Source organism: Oncorhynchus masou, chromosome 29 (genome assembly GCF_036934945.1).
Source record: "Oncorhynchus masou masou isolate Uvic2021 chromosome 29, UVic_Omas_1.1, whole genome shotgun sequence".
NCBI classification, from domain to species: Eukaryota; Metazoa; Chordata; class Actinopteri; order Salmoniformes; family Salmonidae; genus Oncorhynchus; species Oncorhynchus masou.
Window position 1 is genome coordinate 16,797,374 of NC_088240.1, and position 17,296 is coordinate 16,814,669.

Here is a 17,296-nt window from a genome sequence, read left to right on the forward strand (position 1 = left end):
AGTTAGAGCAGGAGAGTCCGTGCAGGAGAGTCAGTGCAGGAGAGTCAGTGTAGGAGAGTTAGAGCAGGAGAGTTAGAGCAGGAGAGTCAGTACAGGAGAGTCAGTGTAGGAGAGTTAGAGCAGGAGAGTTAGAGCAGGAGAGTCAGTGCAGGAGAGTCAGTGCAGGAGAGTTAGAGCAGGAGAGTCAGTGCAGGAGCGTTAGAGCAGGAGAGTCAGTGCAGGAGAGTCAGTGCAGGAGAGTCAGTGCAGGAGAGTCAGTGCAGGAGAGTCAGTGCAGGAGAGTTAGAGCAGGAGAGTCAGTGCAGGAGAGTTAGAGCAGGAGAGTCAGTGCAGGAGAGTCAGTACAGGAGAGTTAGAGCAGGAGAGTCAATGCATGAGAGTCAGTGCAGGAGCATTAGAGCAGGAGAGTTAGAGCAGGAGAGTCAGTGCAGGAGAGTCAGTGCAGGAGCATTAGAGCAGGAGAGTCAGTACAGGAGAGTCAGTGCAGGAGAGTTAGAGCAGGAGAGTCAGTGCAGGAGAGGTAGAGCAGGAGAGTCAGTGCAGGAGCATTAGAGCAGGAGAATAAGTGCAGGAGCGTTAGAGCAGGAGAGTTAGAGCAGGAGAGTCAGTGCAGGTGAGTTAGAGCAGGAGAGTCAGTGCAGGAGAGTTAGTGCAGGAGAGTTAGTGCAGGAGAGTTAGAGCAGGAGAGTTAGAGCATGAGAGTCAGTGCAGGAGCATTAGAGCAGGAGAGTTAGAGCAGGAGAGTCAGTGCAGGAGAGTCAGTGCAGGAGCATTAGAGCAGGAGAGTCAGTACAGGAGAGTCAGTGCAGGAGAGTTAGAGCAGGAGAGTCAGTGCAGGAGAGTTAGAGCAGGAGAGTCAGTGCAGAGAGTTAGAGCAGGAGAATCAGTGCAGGAGCGTTAGAGCAGGAGAGTTAGAGCAGGAGAGTCAGTGCAGGAGAGTCAGTGCAGGAGCATTAGAGCAGGAGAGTCAGTGCAGGAGAGTCAGTCCAGGAGAGTTAGAGCAGGAGAGTCAGTGCAGGGGAGTCAGTGCAGGAGAGTCAGTGCAGGAGAGTCAGTGCAGGAGAGTTAGAGCAGGAGAGTTAGAGCAGGAGAGTCAGTGCAGGAGAGTCAGTGCAGGAGAGTTAGAGCATGAGAATCAATGCAGGAGAGTCAGTGCAGGAGCATTAGAGCAGGAGAGTCAGTGCAGGAGAGTTAGAGCAGGAGAGTTAGAGCAGGAGAGTCAATGCATGAGAGTCAGTGCAGGAGCATTAGAGCAGGAGAGTCAGTGCAGGAGAGTTAGAGCAGGAGCGTTAGTGCAGGATAGTTAGAGCAGGAGAGTCAGTGCAGGAGAGTTAGAGCAGGAGAGTCCGTGCAGGAGAGTCAGTGCAGGAGAGTCAGTGTAGGAGAGTTAGAGCAGGAGAGTTAGAGCAGGAGAGTCAGTACAGGAGAGTCAGTGTAGGAGAGTTAGAGCAGGAGAGTTAGAGCAGGAGAGTCAGTGCAGGAGAGTCAGTGCAGGAGAGTTAGAGCAGGAGAGTCAGTGCAGGAGCGTTAGAGCAGGAGAGTCAGTGCAGGAGAGTCAGTGCAGGAGAGTCAGTGCAGGAGAGTCAGTGCAGGAGAGTCAGTGCAGGAGAGTTAGAGCAGGAGAGTCAGTGCAGGAGAGTTAGAGCAGGAGAGTCAGTGCAGGAGAGTCAGTACAGGAGAGTTAGAGCAGGAGAGTCAATGCATGAGAGTCAGTGCAGGAGCATTAGAGCAGGAGAGTTAGAGCAGGAGAGTCAGTGCAGGAGAGTCAGTGCAGGAGCATTAGAGCAGGAGAGTCAGTACAGGAGAGTCAGTGCAGGAGAGTTAGAGCAGGAGAGTCAGTGCAGGAGAGGTAGAGCAGGAGAGTCAGTGCAGGAGCATTAGAGCAGGAGAATAAGTGCAGGAGCGTTAGAGCAGGAGAGTTAGAGCAGGAGAGTCAGTGCAGGTGAGTTAGAGCAGGAGAGTCAGTGCAGGAGAGTTAGTGCAGGAGAGTTAGTGCAGGAGAGTTAGAGCAGGAGAGTTAGAGCATGAGAGTCAGTGCAGGAGCATTAGAGCAGGAGAGTTAGAGCAGGAGAGTCAGTGCAGGAGAGTCAGTGCAGGAGCATTAGAGCAGGAGAGTCAGTACAGGAGAGTCAGTGCAGGAGAGTTAGAGCAGGAGAGTCAGTGCAGGAGAGTTAGAGCAGGAGAGTCAGTGCAGAGAGTTAGAGCAGGAGAATCAGTGCAGGAACGTTAGAGCAGGAGAGTTAGAGCAGGAGAGTCAGTGCAGGAGAGTCAGTGCAGGAGCATTAGAGCAGGAGAGTCAGTGCAGGAGAGTCAGTCCAGGAGAGTTAGAGCAGGAGAGTCAGTGCAGGGGAGTCAGTGCAGGAGAGTCAGTGCAGGAGAGTCAGTGCAGGAGAGTTAGAGCAGGAGAGTTAGAGCAGGAGAGTCAGTGCAGGAGAGTCAGTGCAGGAGAGTTAGAGCATGAGAATCAATGCAGGAGAGTCAGTGCAGGAGCATTAGAGCAGGAGAGTCAGTGCAGGAGAGTTAGAGCAGGAGAGTTAGAGCAGGAGAGTCAGTGCAGGAGAGTTAGAGCAGGAGAGTCAGTGCAGGAGAGTTAGTGCAGGAGAGTCAGTGCAGGAGAGTTAGAGCAGGAGAGTCAGTGCAGGAGAGTCAGTGCAGGAGAGTTAGAGCAGGAGAGTTAGACCAGGAGAGTCAGTGCAGGAGAGTCAGTGCAGGAGAGTTAGAGCAGGAGAGTTCGAGCAGGAGAGTCAGTGCAGGGGAGTTAGAGCAGGAGATTTAGAGCAGGAGAGTCAGTGCAGGAGAGTCAGTGCAGGAGAGTTAGAGCAGGAGAGTTCGAGCAGGAGAGTCAGTGCAGGGGAGTTCGAGCAGGAGAGTTCGAGCAGGAGAGTTAGAGCAGGAGAGTTCGAGCAGGAGAGTTCGAGCAGGAGAGTTCGAGCAGGAGAGTTTGAGCAGGAGAGTTAGTGCAGGAGAGTTAGAGTAGGAGAGTCAGTGCAGGAGAGTCAGTGCAGGAGAGTCAGTGCAGGAGAGTTAGAGCAGGAGAGTTAGAGCAGATAAGTCAGTGCAGGAGAGTAAGTGCAGGAGAGTTAGAGCAGGAGAGTTCGAGCAGGAGAGTCAATGCAGGAGAGTCAGTGCAGGAGCATTAGAGCAGGAGAGTCAGTGCAGGAGAGTTAGAGCAGGAGAGTTAGAGCAGGAGAGTCAGTGCAGGAGAGTTAGAGCAGGAGAGTCAGTGCAGAGAGTTAGAGCAGGAGAATCAGTGCAGGAACGTTAGAGCAGGAGAGTTAGAGCAGGAGAGTCAGTGCAGGAGAGTCAGTGCAGGAGCATTAGAGCAGGAGAGTCAGTGCAGGAGAGTCAGTCCAGGAGAGTTAGAGCAGGAGAGTCAGTGCAGGGGAGTCAGTGCAGGAGAGTCAGTGCAGGAGAGTCAGTGCAGGAGAGTTAGAGCAGGAGAGTTAGAGCAGGAGAGTCAGTGCAGGAGAGTCAGTGCAGGAGAGTTAGAGCATGAGAATCAATGCAGGAGAGTCAGTGCAGGAGCATTAGAGCAGGAGAGTCAGTGCAGGAGAGTTAGAGCAGGAGAGTTAGAGCAGGAGAGTCAGTGCAGGAGAGTTAGAGCAGGAGAGTCAGTGCAGGAGAGTTAGTGCAGGAGAGTCAGTGCAGGAGAGTTAGAGCAGGAGAGTCAGTGCAGGAGAGTCAGTGCAGGAGAGTTAGAGCAGGAGAGTTAGACCAGGAGAGTCAGTGCAGGAGAGTCAGTGCAGGAGAGTTAGAGCAGGAGAGTTCGAGCAGGAGAGTCAGTGCAGGGGAGTTAGAGCAGGAGATTTAGAGCAGGAGAGTCAGTGCAGGAGAGTCAGTGCAGGAGAGTTAGAGCAGGAGAGTTCGAGCAGGAGAGTCAGTGCAGGGGAGTTCGAGCAGGAGAGTTCGAGCAGGAGAGTTAGAGCAGGAGAGTTCGAGCAGGAGAGTTCGAGCAGGAGAGTTCGAGCAGGAGAGTTTGAGCAGGAGAGTTAGTGCAGGAGAGTTAGAGTAGGAGAGTCAGTGCAGGAGAGTCAGTGCAGGAGAGTCAGTGCAGGAGAGTTAGAGCAGGAGAGTTAGAGCAGATAAGTCAGTGCAGGAGAGTAAGTGCAGGAGAGTTAGAGCAGGAGAGTTCGAGCAGGAGAGTCAATGCAGGAGAGTCAGTGCAGGAGCATTAGAGCAGGAGAGTCAGTGCAGGAGAGTTAGAGCAGGAGAGTTAGAGCAGGAGAGTCAGTGCAGGAGAGTTAGAGCAGGAGAGTCAGTGCAGGAGAGTTAGTGCAGGAGAGTCAGTGCAGGAGAGTTAGAGCAGGAGAGTTAGAGCAGGAGAGTTAGAGCAGGAGAGTCAGTGCAGAAGAGTCAGTGCAGGAGAGTTAGAGCAGGAGAGTTCGAGCAGGAGAGTCAGTGCAGGGGAGTTCAAGCAGGAGAGTTCGAGCAGGAGAGTTAGAGCAGGAGAGTTCGAGCAGGAGAGTTCGAGCAGGAGAGTTCGAGCAGGAGAGTTCGAGCAGGAAAGTTTGAGCAGGAGAGTTAGAGTAGGAGAGTCAATGCAGGAGAGTCAGTGCAGGAGAGTCAGTGCAGGAGAGTCAGTGCAGGAGAGTCAGTGCAGGAGAGTTAGAGCAGGAGAGTTAGAGTAGGAGAGTTAGAGCAGGAGAGTTAGGGCAGGAGAGTTAGAGCAGGAGAGTTCGAGCAGGAGAGTTAGAGCAGGAGGTAGAGCAGGAGAGTTAGAGCAGGAGAGTTAGAGCAGGAGAGTTCAAGCAGGAGAGTTCGAGCAGGAGAGTTTGACTAGGAGAGTTAGAGCAGGAGAGTCAGTGCAGGAGAGTTAGAGCAGGAGAGTCAGTGCAGGAGAGTTAAAGCAGGAGAGTTAGAGCAGGAGAGTCAGTGCAGGAGAGTCAGTGCAGGAGAGTCAGTGCAGGAGAGTCAGTGCAGGAGAGTTAGAGCAGGAGAGTCAGTGCAGGAGAGTTAGAGCAGGAGAGTCAGTGCAGGAGAGTCAGTGCAGGAGAGTTAGAGCAGGAGAGTCAATGCATGAGAGTCAGTGCAGGAGCATTAGAGCAGGAGAGTTAGAGCAGGAGAGTCAGTGCAGGAGAGTCAGTGCAGGAGCATTAGAGCAGGAGAGTCAGTACAGGAGAGTCAGTGCAGGAGAGTTAGAGCAGGAGAGTCAGTGCAGGAGCGTTAGAGCAGGAGAGTTAGAGCAGGAGAGTCAAAGCAGGAGAGTCAGTGCAGGAGCATTAGAGCAGGAGAGTCAGTGCAGGAGAGTCAGTCCAGGAGAGTTAGAGCAGGAGAGTCAGTGCAGCGAGTCAGTGCAGGAGAGTTAGAGCAGGAGAGTCAGTGCAGGAGAGTCAGTGCAGGAGAGTCAGTGCAGGAGAGTCAGTGCAGGAGAGTTAGAGCAGGAGAGTTAGAGCAGGAGAGTCAGTGCAGGAGAGTCAGTGCAGGAGAGTTAGAGCATGAGAGTCAATGCAGGAGAGTCAGTGCAGGAGCATTAGAGCAGGAGAGTCAGTGCAGGAGAGTTAGAGCAGGAGAGTTAGAGCAGGAGAGTCAGTGCAGGAGAGTTAGAGCAGGAGAGTCAGTGCAGGAGAGTTAGTGCAGGAGAGTCAGTGCAGGAGAGTTAGAGCAGGAGAGTTAGAGCAGGAGAGTCAGTGCAGGAGAGTCAGTGCAGGAGAGTTAGTGCAGGAGAGTTAGAGCAGGAGAGTTAGAGCAGGAGAGTCAGTGCAGGAGAGTTAGTGCAGGAGAGTCAGTGCAGGAGAGTTAGAGCAGGAGAGTTAGAGCAGGAGAGTCAGTGCAGGAGAGTCAGTGCAGGAGAGTTAGTGCAGGAGAGTTAGAGCAGGAGAGTTAGAGCAGGAGAGTCAGTGCAGGAGAGTCAGTGCAGGAGAGTTAGAGCATGAGAGTCAATGCAGGAGAGTCAGTGCAGGAGAGTTAGATCAGGAGAGTCAGTGCAGGAGAGTTAGAGCAGGAGAGTCAGTGCAGGAGAGTCAGTGCAGGAGAGTTAGAGCAGGAGAGTCAATGCATGAGAGTCAGTGCAAGAGCATTAGAGCAGGAGAGTTAGAGCAGGAGAGTCAGTGCAGGAGAGTCAGTGCAGGAGCATTAGAGCAGGAGAGTCAGTACAGGAGAGTCAGTGCAGGAGAGTTAGAGCAGGAGAGTCAGTGCAGGAGAGTTAGAGCAGGAGAGTCAGTGCAGGAGAGTTAGAGCAGGAGAATCAGTGCAGGAGTGTTAGAGCAGGAGAGTTAGAGCAGGAGAGTCAATGCAGGAGAGTCAGTGCAGGAGCATTAGAGCAGGATAGTCAGTGCAGGAGAGTCAGTCCAGGAGAGTTAGAGCAGGAGAGTCAGTGCAGCGAGTCAGTGCAGTTGAGTTAGAGCAGGGGAGTCAGTGCAGGAGAGTCAGTGCAGGAGAGTCAGTGCAGGAGAGTTAGAGCATGAGAGTCAATGCAGGAGAGTCAGTGCAGGAGCATTAGAGCAGGAGAGTCAGTGCAGGAGAGTTAGAGCAGGAGAGTTAGAGCAGGAGAGTCAGTGCAGGAGAGTTAGAGCAGGAGAGTCAGTGCAGGAGAGTTAGTGCAGGAGAGTCAGTGCAGGAGAGTTAGAGCAGGAGAGTTAGAGCAGGAGAGTCAGTGCAGGAGAGTCAGTGCAGGAGAGTTAGAGCAGGAGAGTTCGAGCAGGAGAGTCAGTGCAGGGGAGTTAGAGCAGGAGAGTTAGAGCAGGAGAGTCAGTGCAGGAGAGTCAGTGCAGGAGAGTTAGAGCAGGAGAGTTAGAGCAGGAGAGTCAGTGCAGGAGAGTCAGTGCAGGAGAGTTAGAGCAGGAGAGTTCGAGCAGGAGAGTCAGTGCAGGGGAGTTCGAGCAGGGGAGTTCGAGCAGGAGAGTTCGAGCAGGAGAGTTAGAGCAGGAGAGTTCGAGCAGGAGAGTTCGAGCAGGAGAGTTCGAGCAGGAGAGTTTGAGCAGGAGAGTTAGTGCAGGAGAGTTAGAGTAGGAGAGTCAGTGCAGGAGAGTCAGTGCAGGAGAGTCAGTGCAGTAGAGTTAGAGCAGGAGAGTTAGAGCAGATAAGTCAGTGCAGGAGAGTCAGTGCAGGAGAGTTAGAGCATGAGAGTCAATGCAGGAGAGTCAGTGCAGGAGCATTAGAGCAGGAGAGTCAGTGCAGGAGAGTTAGAGCAGGAGAGTTAGAGCAGGAGAGTCAGTGCAGGAGAGTTAGAGCAGGAGAGTCAGTGCAGGAGAGTTAGTGCAGGAGAGTCAGTGCAGGAGAGTTAGAGCAGGAGAGTTAGAGCAGGAGAGTCAGTGCAGGAGAGTCAGTGCAGGAGAGTTAGAGCAGGAGAGTTCGAGCAGGAGAGTCAGTGCAGGGGAGTTAGAGCAGGAGAGTTAGAGCAGGAGAGTCAGTGCAGGAGAGTCAGTGCAGGAGAGTTAGAGCAGGAGAGTTAGAGCAGGAGAGTCAGTGCAGGAGAGTCAGTGCAGGAGAGTTAGAGCAGGAGAGTTCGAGCAGGAGAGTCAGTGCAGGGGAGTTCGAGCAGGGGAGTTCGAGCAGGAGAGTTCGAGCAGGAGAGTTAGAGCAGGAGAGTTCGAGCAGGAGAGTTCGAGCAGGAGAGTTCGAGCAGGAGAGTTTGAGCAGGAGAGTTAGTGCAGGAGAGTTAGAGCAGGAGAGTCAGTGCAGGAGAGTCAGTGCAGGAGAGTTAGAGCATGAGAGTCAATGCAGGAGAGTCAGTGCAGGAGAGTTAGAGCAGGAGAGTCAGTGCAGGAGAGTTAGAGCAGGAGAGTCAGTGCAGGAGAGTCAGTGCAGGAGAGTTAGAGCAGGAGAGTCAATGCATGAGAGTCAGTGCAGGAGCATTAGAGCAGGAGAGTTAGAGCAGGAGAGTCAGTGCAGGAGAGTCAGTGCAGGAGCATTAGAGCAGGAGAGTCAGTACAGGAGAGTCAGTGCAGGAGAGTTAGAGCAGGAGAGTCAGTGCAGGAGAGTTAGAGCAGGAGAGTCAGTGCAGAAGAGTTAGAATAGGAGAATCAGTGCAGGAGTGTTAGAGCAGGAGAGTTAGAGCAGGAGAGTCAATGCAGGAGAGTCAGTGCAGGAGCATTAGAGCAGGAGAGTCAGTGCAGGAGAGTCAGTCCAGGAGAGTTAGAGCAGGAGAGTCAGTGCAGCGAGTCAGTGCAGGAGAGTTAGAGCAGGGGAGTCAGTGCAGGAGAGTCAGTGCAGGAGAGTCAGTGCAGGAGAGTCAGTGCAGGAGAGTTAGAGCAGGAGAGTTAGAGCAGGAGAGTCAGTGCAGGAGAGTCAATGCAGGAGAGTCAGTGCAGGAGCATTAGAGCAGGAGAGTCAGTGCAGGAGAGTTAGAGCAGGAGAGTTAGAGCAGGAGAGTCAGTGCAGGAGAGTTAGAGCAGGAGAGTCAGTGCAGGAGAGTTAGTGCAGGAGAGTCAGTGCAGGAGAGTTAGAGCAGGAGAGTTAGAGCAGGAGAGTCAGTGCAGGAGAGTCAGTGCAGGAGAGTTAGAGCAGGAGAGTTCGAGCAGGAGAGTCAGTGCAGGGGAGTTAGAGCAGGAGAGTTAGAGCAGGAGAGTCAGTGCAGGAGAGTCAGTGCAGGAGAGTTAGAGCAGGAGAGTTAGAGCAGGAGAGTCAGTGCACTAGAGTCAGTGCAGGAGAGTTAGAGCAGGAGAGTTCGAGCAGGAGAGTCAGTGCAGGGGAGTTCGAGCAGGGGAGTTCGAGCAGGAGAGTTCGAGCAGGAGAGTTAGAGCAGGAGAGTTCGAGCAGGAGAGTTCGAGCAGGAGAGTTCGAGCAGGAGAGTTTGAGCAGGAGAGTTAGTGCAGGAGAGTTAGAGTAGGAGAGTCAGTGCAGGAGAGTCAGTGCAGGAGAGTCAGTGCAGTAGAGTTAGAGCAGGAGAGTTAGAGCAGATAAGTCAGTGCAGGAGAGTCAGTGCAGGAGAGTTAGAGCAGGAGAGTTAGAGCAGGAGAGTCAGTGCAGGAGAGTCAGTGCAGGAGAGTTAAAGCAGGAGAGTTCGAGCAGGAGAGTTAGAGCAGGAGAGTTCGAGCAGGAGAGTTCGAGCAGGAGAGTTCGAGCAGGAGAGTTCGAGCAGGAGAGTTTGAGCAGGAGAGTTAGAGTAGGAGAATCAGTGCAGGAGAGTCAGTGCAGGAGAGTCAGTGCAGGAGAGTTAGAGCAGGAGAGTTAGAGCAGGAGAGTCAGTGCAGTAGAGTCAGTGCAGGAGAGTTCAAGCAGGAGAGTTTGAGCAGGAGAGTTTGAGCAGGAGAGTTAGAGCAGGAGAGTTCGAGCAGGAGAGTCAGTGCAGGGGAGTTCGAGCAGGAGAGTTAGAGCAAGAGAGTTAGAGCAGGAGAGTTCGAGCAGGAGAGTTCGAGCAGGAGAGTTCGAGCAGGAGAGTTCGAGCAGGAGAGTTCGAGCAGGAGAGTTCGAGCAGGAGAGTTAGAGTAGGAGAGTCAGTGCAGGAGAGTCAGTGCAGGAGAGTCAGTGCAGGAGAGTTAGAGCAGGAGAGTTAGAGCAGGAGAGTTAGAGCAGGAGAGTTAGAGCAGGAGAGTTCGAGCAGGAGAGTTAGAGCAGGAGAGTTAGAGCAGGAGAGTTAGAGCAGGAGAGTTAGAGCAGGAGAGTTCAAGCAGGAGAGTTCGAGCAGGAGAGTTTGAGCAGGAGAGTTTGAGCAGGAGAGTTAGAGCAGGAGAGTCAGTGCAGGAGAGTTAGAGCAGGAGAGTCAGTGCAGGAGAGTTAGAGCAGGAGAGTTAGAGCAGGAGAGTCAGTGCAGGAGAGTCAGTGCAGGAGAGTCAGTGCAGGAGAGTCAGTGCAGGAGAGTTAGAGCAGGAGAGTCAATGCAGGAGAGTCAGTGCAGGAGAGTTAGAGCAGGAGAGTCAATGCATGAGAGTCAGTGCAGGAGCATTAGAGCAGGAGAGTTAGAGCAGGAGAGTCAGTGCAGGAGAGTCAGTGCAGGAGCATTAGAGCAGGAGAGTCAGTACAGGAGAGTCAGTGCAGGAGAGTTAGAGCAGGAGAGTCAGTGCAGGAGAGTTAGAGCAGGAGAGTCAGTGCAGGAGAGTTAGAGCAGGAGAATCAGTGCAGGAGCGTTAGAGCAGGAGAGTTAGAGCAGGAGAGTCAGTGCAGGAGAGTCAGTGCAGGAGCATTAGAGCAGGAGAGTCAGTGCAGGAGAGTCAGTCCAGGATTGTTAGAGCAGGAGAGTCAGTGCAGGGGAGTCAGTGCAGGAGAGTTAGAGCAGGAGAGTCAGTGCAGGAGAGTCAGTGCAGGAGATTCAGTGCAGGAGAGTTAGAGCAGGAGAGTTAGAGCAGGAGAGTCAGTGCAGGAGAGTCAGTGCAGGAGAGTTAGAGCATGAGAGTCAATGCAGGAGAGTCAGTGCAGGAGCATTAGAGCAGGAGAGTCAGTGCAGGAGAGTTAGAGCAGGATAGTTAGAGCAGGAGAGTCAGTGCAGGAGAGTTAGTGCAGGAGAGTCAGTGCAGGAGAGTTAGAGCAGGAGAGTTAGAGCAGGAGAGTCAGTGCAGGAGAGTCAGTGCAGGAGAGTTAGAGCAGGAGAGTTAGAGCAGGAGAGTCAGTGCAGGAGAGTCAGTGCAGGAGAGTTAGAGCAGGAGAGTTCGAGCAGGAGAGTCAGTGCAGGGGAGTTAGAGCAGGAGAGTTAGAGCAGGAGAGTCAGTGCAGGAGAGTCAGTGCAGGAGAGTTAGAGCAGGAGAGTCAGTGCAGGAGAGTTAGAGCAGGAGAGTTCGAGCAGGAGAGTCAGTGCAGGGGAGTTCGAGCAGGAGAGTTCGAGCAGGAGAGTTAGAGCAGGAGAGTTCGAGCAGGAGAGTTCGAGCAGGAGAGTTCGAGCAGGAGAGTTCGAGCAGGAGAGTTAGTGCAGGAGAGTTAGAGTAGGAGAGTCAGTGCAGGAGAGTCAGTGCAGGAGAGTCAGTGCAGGAGAGTTAGAGCAGGAGAGTTAGAGCAGATAAGTCAGTGCAGGAGAGTCAGTGCAGGAGAGTCAGTGCAGGAGAGTCAGTGCAGGAGAGTTAAAGCAGGAGAGTTCGAGCAGGAGAGTTAGAGCAGGAGAGTTCGAGCAGGAGAGTTCGAGCAGGAGAGTTAGAGTAGGAGAGTCAGTGCAGGAGAGTCAGTGCAGGAGAGTCAGTGCAGGAGAGTCAGTGCAGGAGAGTTAAAGCAGGAGAGTCAGTGCAGGAGAGTTAGAGCAGGAGAGTTCGAGCAGGAGAGTTAGAGCAGGAGAGTTAGAGCAGGAGAGTCAGTGCAGGAGAGTCAGTGCAGGAGAGTTAGAGCAGGAGAGTTAGAGCAGGAGAGTCAGTGCAGGAGAGTCAGTGCAGGAGAGTTAAAGCAGGAGAGTTAAAGCAGGAGAGTTCGAGCAGGAGAGTTCGAGCAGGAGAGTTCGAGCAGGAGAGTTCGAGCAGGAGAGTTAGAGTAGGAGAGTCAGTGCAGGAGAGTCAGTGCAGGAGAGTCAGTGCAGGAGAGTCAGTGCAGGAGAGTCAGTGCAGGAGAGTCAGTGCAGGAGAGTTAAAGCAGGAGAGTCAGTGCAGGAGAGTTCGAGCAGGAGAGTTCGAGCAGGAGAGTTAGAGCAGGAGAGTTAGAGCAGGAGAGTCAGTGCAGGAGAGTCAGTGCAGGAGAGTTAAAGCAGGAGAGTTCGAGCAGGAGAGTTCGAGCAGGAGAGTTTGAGCAGGAGAGTTAGAGCAGGAGAGTTCAAGCAGGAGAGTTTGAGCAGGAGAGTTTGAGCAGGAGAGTTTGAGCAGGAGAGTTAGAGCAGGAGAGTCAGTTCAAAAAAGGGTCAGTGCAGGTAGTCTGGCTATTAATTTGATTAGCTATTTGGTTGTTTTGTGTGGCAGTCTTCTGGCTTGGGGGTAGAAGGTGTTCAGGGTCCTGTTGGTTCCAGATTTGGTGCAATAATACCGCTTGCCGTGCGGTAGCAGAGAGAAGAGTCTATGGCTTGGGTGGCTGACAATTGTCATTTTTTGGGGCCTTCCTCTGACACCGCCTGGTATAGAGGTCTACCATAATATAGCTGTATGATGTCATTCTACCTTCTTATTGGAATGTAACTACATGTATTCAAAGTGGATCTGCTAAATGTATCAAATGTAAATGATGTTTGTAATGATGTGATGTGTTGCAGGGTCCTAATGGTTTGCCAGGCTTCCCAGGAAACCCAGGGCTTCCGGTACGCTCTAATGTCTCTGTGAACCACCAGTTACCCTTACATGCCTCGTTCCCTTCCACACAAATGTCTTACCTGTGTGTGTGTGTCTCCCCCACAGGGCATCCCTGGACAAGACGGCCCGCCTGGATCGCAGGGTATCCCAGGGTGCAATGGAACAAAGGTGAGCGTTCTGCTTAGCATCAACTCTCTGCTGTTACACACCTGTGTAGCACCGACTACTTACTGTTATCACCTGTCACCAAGCCATGCTCTCAACCCATCCTCAGTCCAAGCTGACAACTCTCTCTCTCTCTCTCTCTCTCTCTCTCTCTCTCTCTCTCTCTCTCTCTCTCTCTCTCTCTCTGTGTTCCAGGGAGATCGAGGGACAGACGGACAGTCTGGGTTCCCTGGTCTGCAGGGTCCTCCTGTAAGTACTCTTTGTCATCAACACAGCCAACATGGTTCCATGTTCACTTCAACAATGCCACATACTTAACCTTATACCAGCATTTCATACTAGACCTATATTAGTTAACAAAACAAAGACGAGACTGGACTATGTCATAAAGATTCATAAAATGTATTTATCATTCAATCAGGATGAGATTTACAACTCTATCTCTCTCCTCAGGGTATCCCCGGACTTATGGGAATGAAAGTAAGTAAAAACTCAGGACTTTTAATAGCTAAATAAATGCTATACTAGTCAGTGATTAAATGTATATTGAGGCATGTGTATGGTTTAGAAAACAGCCCTTCTGTGTGTAGTGTATCATTCTCTAACCTGTCTCTCTCTCTCCCCCTTCCCCTTTCCCTCCCCCGCTCTCTCTCCCCCTCTCTCTCCCCCCACTCTCTCTCTCCCTTTCCATTTCCCCCTTCCCCTCTTTCTCTCTCTCGTTCTCTCTATCCATCTCTCTTTCTTTGTCTCCCTCTCTCTTCCCCCCTCTCTTCCCCCTCTCTCTCTCTCTCTCTCTCTCTCTCTCTCTCCCCCTCCCCCCCCCTCTCTCTCTCTCTCTCTCTCACTCTCCCTCCCTCTCCCCCCGCTCTCTCTCTCCCCTTCCTCTCTGTCTGTCTGTCTGTCTGTCTCTCTGTCTCCCAGGGAGATGCAGGTGGTGTTATTGGAGTCATCCCACTGAAAGGAGATAAAGGATTCCCTGGAACACCTGGTTTACTGGTGTGTGTGTGTGTGTGTGTGTGTGTGTGTGTGTGTGTGTGTGTGTGTGTGTGTGTGTGTGTGTGTGTGTGTGTGTGTGTGTGTGTGTGTGTGTGTGTGTGTGTGTGTGTGTGTGTGTGTGTATTTGTGACTGAGTGACAACAGAATATTCGTGACATACACAATATTCCTCTTACCTTTCCCACAGGGTCCCAATGGCCCCTCGGGGCCTGAAGGCCCACCAGGAAACCAGGGATCAGATGGACCCAGAGTGAGTGACCAGATTAACACAAGATCACTTACACTATAGCTTAGACTGGTTCTCAAATGTTACCCTATGACTACGAATGTTAGCACTAGCATCATATTAGCATGGCTGTGTTTGATTTGGATTTTTTTTAGGTCTTTGAACACTGACTGGTAGTATTCTTCCTTCCCTTTAGGGTTTCCCTGGCCCACCTGGCCCCAAAGGAGAAAAGGTAAGCTGGTCAATGATCTGCCGATAATAGCCTAACATTAACCTACATTAGATGTTGTTGTTCATCCAATCAGATTACTCTCAGTCGTGACATCTCAGTAGTGATGTACAATCAGATCTCTCCTAGTTGTGATGTCTCAATACTGATGTCCAGTCAGATCTTTCCTATTTGTAACGTCTCAATAGTGATGTCCAGTCATATGTCTCTCAGAAATTACGTTTGTTTTCTCTCTCAGGGGGACAGGCTGTCTTTCCAGAGTGAGAAGGGAGACAAGGTGAGACATGCACACTTTAATGTTCATAACAGCTTTATAAAAGGTTTATAAGCAGCAATATATAGAAAATAAACCATTAGTAACAGTTATAACTTCTCCCCTTCACCTTTGAGGGACAGATTTGGTCCCCATCTCTCTTCACCTCTTCTTCTTCCATAACAAATCCCTCTCCACTGTATACAGCTTTCTTTGTACTTGTTTCTGACCTGGTATTTTCCTCTCCTGATAGGGACAACAAGGGTTCCGTGGCCCACCTGGCCCCCCTGGCCCCCCCGGACCTCCATCACAGGAAGCGGGGGGAAATGCTGTTTTAAATTACCTCCCAGGACCACCGGTACCCAGCTCCTCATAATCAATGACAAAAATAGCCAATGATGACCTACTTTGGCCTAAGCCCTTGACTCCTTCACGGAGCATAGGCCACTGACGAATGTCCTCAATCTCACTGTGTTAACAAATCTATGATTATCAATGGATGGGTGGATGGGTAGATAAATGAATGAATGGATGAAAGGAAAGTAGGCCAACCTCCTCACTGAAGGTGTTTGTGTCTGTCCAACAGGGTCAGAGAGGAGACACAGGAGACAGAGGAGAGAAAGTGAGTGTTTTACTTCTTTTCAAGTCCAACATTCATCTACATGCAATGACATTACAGTACATCAAACCAATACTGAACTGACTTGTGTTTTGTTGGCCACTATAAGTAACATTGATGTAATTATTGTTTGCAGGGTTTTTGCATTCCACATCTAAACGGGGTCAAGGGTGAACAAGGGCTACCAGGACCAAGGGTGAGTGACGATGATCACTTCAATTTCATTACATTTGCTTTTATTGAAGAAAAATTAAAACATTATTTGCTTTCCTGGTAGAACTGAATTTCTGTGTATTTGATTTCAGGGAAAACCTGGCAAAGATGGAGAAAATGGATTTAAGGTATAAAATCATACACGTCTACACCTAGCCTACTTCCTCTCTCTCTCTCTCTCTCTCTCTCTCTCTCTGTCTCTCTCTCTCTGTCTCTGTCTCTGTCTGTCTCTCTCTCTCTCTCTGTCTCTCTCTCTGCCTCTCTCTCGCTCTCTCTCTCTGTCTCTCTCTCTCTGCCTCTCTGTCTCTCTCTGTCTCTGTCTCTCTCTTTCTCTCTCTCTCCGGCTCTGTCTGTCTCTCTCTCTCTCTCTCTCTCTTTCTCTCTCTCTGTCTCTGTCTCTGTCTCTCTGTCTCTGTCTGTCTCTCTCTGTCTCTCTCTCTCTCTCTCCTTCTCTCTCTCTCTGTCTCTCTCTCTCTGTCTCTGTCTCTATCTCTCTCCCTCTCTCTGTCGCTCTCTCTCTGTCTCTGTCTCTGTCTCTCTCTCTCTCTCTCTCTCTCTCTCTGTCTCTGTCTCTCTCGCTCTCTAGTAGTTTTATTTCAATAGTTCAGTTGTGTTCGATGTCTTTGTCCTGATCACTGTGATGTGTCTGTTGTCATACAGGGAGAGAGAGGCTTTCCTGGTGGCCCTGGATACCATGGAACACCGGTAACTGCATAAACATGTACCTGTCATCTGCTTTTTTTACAGCAATGCTGAGGCTAATGAAATGGACATCTCTCTGTGTTTTAGGGTGAAAAGGGAGAGAGAGGCCCTCCAGCAAATGTAAGTACTGTATACTCTCTCTCTGTAGTCTTGCTTATTGTTCTGAGCACCTCATTTATTGAACTTTCAGATGCAATTTGTTTTTGGTCCACCAGATGCCGCCATACACTCTTTATAATGAGAGTAATAGTGCTCAGCACTATTATTGAAAAGTATAGTCATTTATTCGTTTTCTATGCAGGGGGATGAACTTTGAAGAACTTGTTATTTCTGTGATTTTAGGGTGATGGTGCTCCTGGCTCTCCTGGACCCCCTGGCCTCCCAGGCTTACAAGGAGAAAGAGGTACACCCCCCCACCACGACCACTTTATAAACTAAGCTGTTTAGTTCAGGGTAGCCTAGTGGTTAGAGCAGTGGACTTGTAACTGCAAGGTTGTAAGTTCAAACCCCTGAGCTGACAAGGTACAAATCTGTCGTTCTGCCCCTGAACAGGCAGTTAACCCACTGTTCCTAGGTTGTCATTGAAAATAAGAATTTGTTCTTAACTGACTTGCCTAGTTAAATAAAGGTAAAAAAACTAAAGAAATGTTTTTGACTAGTATCCAAAGAAGAAGTCCTTCTAAGTGTCTATGTAGGCCTCCTAGACCAACCCTGAACATGCTCCTTTATCTGACAGGTTTCCCTGGTATTCAAGGAGCTCTGGGCCTACCAGGTAGGAAGAAACACACACTTTGACTCGGTCATATTTTATGTCCTCTCTGTCATGTATTTCTTTAGTTGACATCCCCATACCTCACTGTGTCCCTCTGTGGTATATTTTAGGCAGACATATTGAGGGACCCCCCGGAGAGAAGGGCCGGCCAGGAGAGGTCGGTCAGAAGGGAGACAGAGGTGCAGAAGGGGAGTCTCTCAGAGGAAAGCCTGGACAAGATGGGCTTGTTGGACACCCTGGTCCTCCCGGACCCCCTGGTGGGTGTGGTTACACATTCATAGTGTAACCTTTGACATTTGTCATTGTGGAGTCATTTAGCTGATTATACGTTTAGCAATGGAGTCTTTTAGGTCACTCAGTGTTGTCTAGGCAGTCTCTCACCTGTGTGTGTGTGTTACACTATGTGTATAGGGGATGAGCCATGTGATCCGGCCCTTGAAAAGGGCCCACCTGGGCCCTCCGGCCCACCTGGACTACAGGGGGAGTTAGGACAGAAAGGTACGGCGGGGAGGGAGGGGGTGGTGGGACAATCACTCTTATCAGTCTCTGATGTTCTGTCCAATCACAATGTATATTATATGCGCTCTCTCCCCCTTTCTCTTTCCCTCTCGCTTTTATCACCACAAAACTCGGTAGTGCTCACATACTGATTACATACATTACGTACCTTTATCACTTATTACAAGATATTACCATTCCATATAGTACAGCTCAGATTCACTTCAAGGCATCCATCGTATCCCACCTACCTGTTTGTCTGATATAACTTGTATTGTGATGTACCTCCAGGTGATCAGGGAGACACGTGTGTGCAGTGCGAAGCCTTCAGCCCACCTGGACTTCCTGGCCCCCAGGGGCCCAAAGGACTGCAAGGTGAGCTGACAAGAGATAGCCCCACACTACTGACTGAATCATAGCTGGAGATAAACACATGCAACTGAAATCTTTGTGTCACTGATTTAAATTCATGATTGGCACTAAAATGATGTTCCACATCTTCAGCATGTATCTCAGGTTAGGATCCTGACCCTAGGGCCTATATTCATCCACCTC

General features: G+C 50.9%; 1 protein-coding gene across 1 annotated transcript in view; it reads left to right on the forward strand.

Annotated features, from left to right (window-relative positions):
• LOC135519084 (collagen alpha-1(IV) chain-like) overlaps window positions 1–17,296 on the forward strand; it is a 107,100-nt gene that overhangs the window by 75,388 nt on the left and 14,416 nt on the right. Inside the window, exons 5-23 of the mRNA XM_064944142.1 lie at window positions 12,032–12,076; window positions 12,174–12,236; window positions 12,429–12,482; window positions 12,687–12,713; window positions 13,155–13,229; window positions 13,417–13,479; window positions 13,652–13,687; window positions 13,923–13,961; window positions 14,191–14,295; window positions 14,524–14,559; window positions 14,693–14,752; window positions 14,862–14,897; window positions 15,430–15,474; window positions 15,559–15,591; window positions 15,814–15,874; window positions 16,208–16,243; window positions 16,354–16,500; window positions 16,655–16,741; window positions 17,033–17,116. Coding sequence (XP_064800214.1) covers window positions 12,032–12,076; window positions 12,174–12,236; window positions 12,429–12,482; window positions 12,687–12,713; window positions 13,155–13,229; window positions 13,417–13,479; window positions 13,652–13,687; window positions 13,923–13,961; window positions 14,191–14,295; window positions 14,524–14,559; window positions 14,693–14,752; window positions 14,862–14,897; window positions 15,430–15,474; window positions 15,559–15,591; window positions 15,814–15,874; window positions 16,208–16,243; window positions 16,354–16,500; window positions 16,655–16,741; window positions 17,033–17,116 — 1,132 coding nt within the window. The remainder of the gene's footprint in view (window positions 1–12,031; window positions 12,077–12,173; window positions 12,237–12,428; window positions 12,483–12,686; window positions 12,714–13,154; window positions 13,230–13,416; window positions 13,480–13,651; window positions 13,688–13,922; window positions 13,962–14,190; window positions 14,296–14,523; window positions 14,560–14,692; window positions 14,753–14,861; window positions 14,898–15,429; window positions 15,475–15,558; window positions 15,592–15,813; window positions 15,875–16,207; window positions 16,244–16,353; window positions 16,501–16,654; window positions 16,742–17,032; window positions 17,117–17,296) is intronic.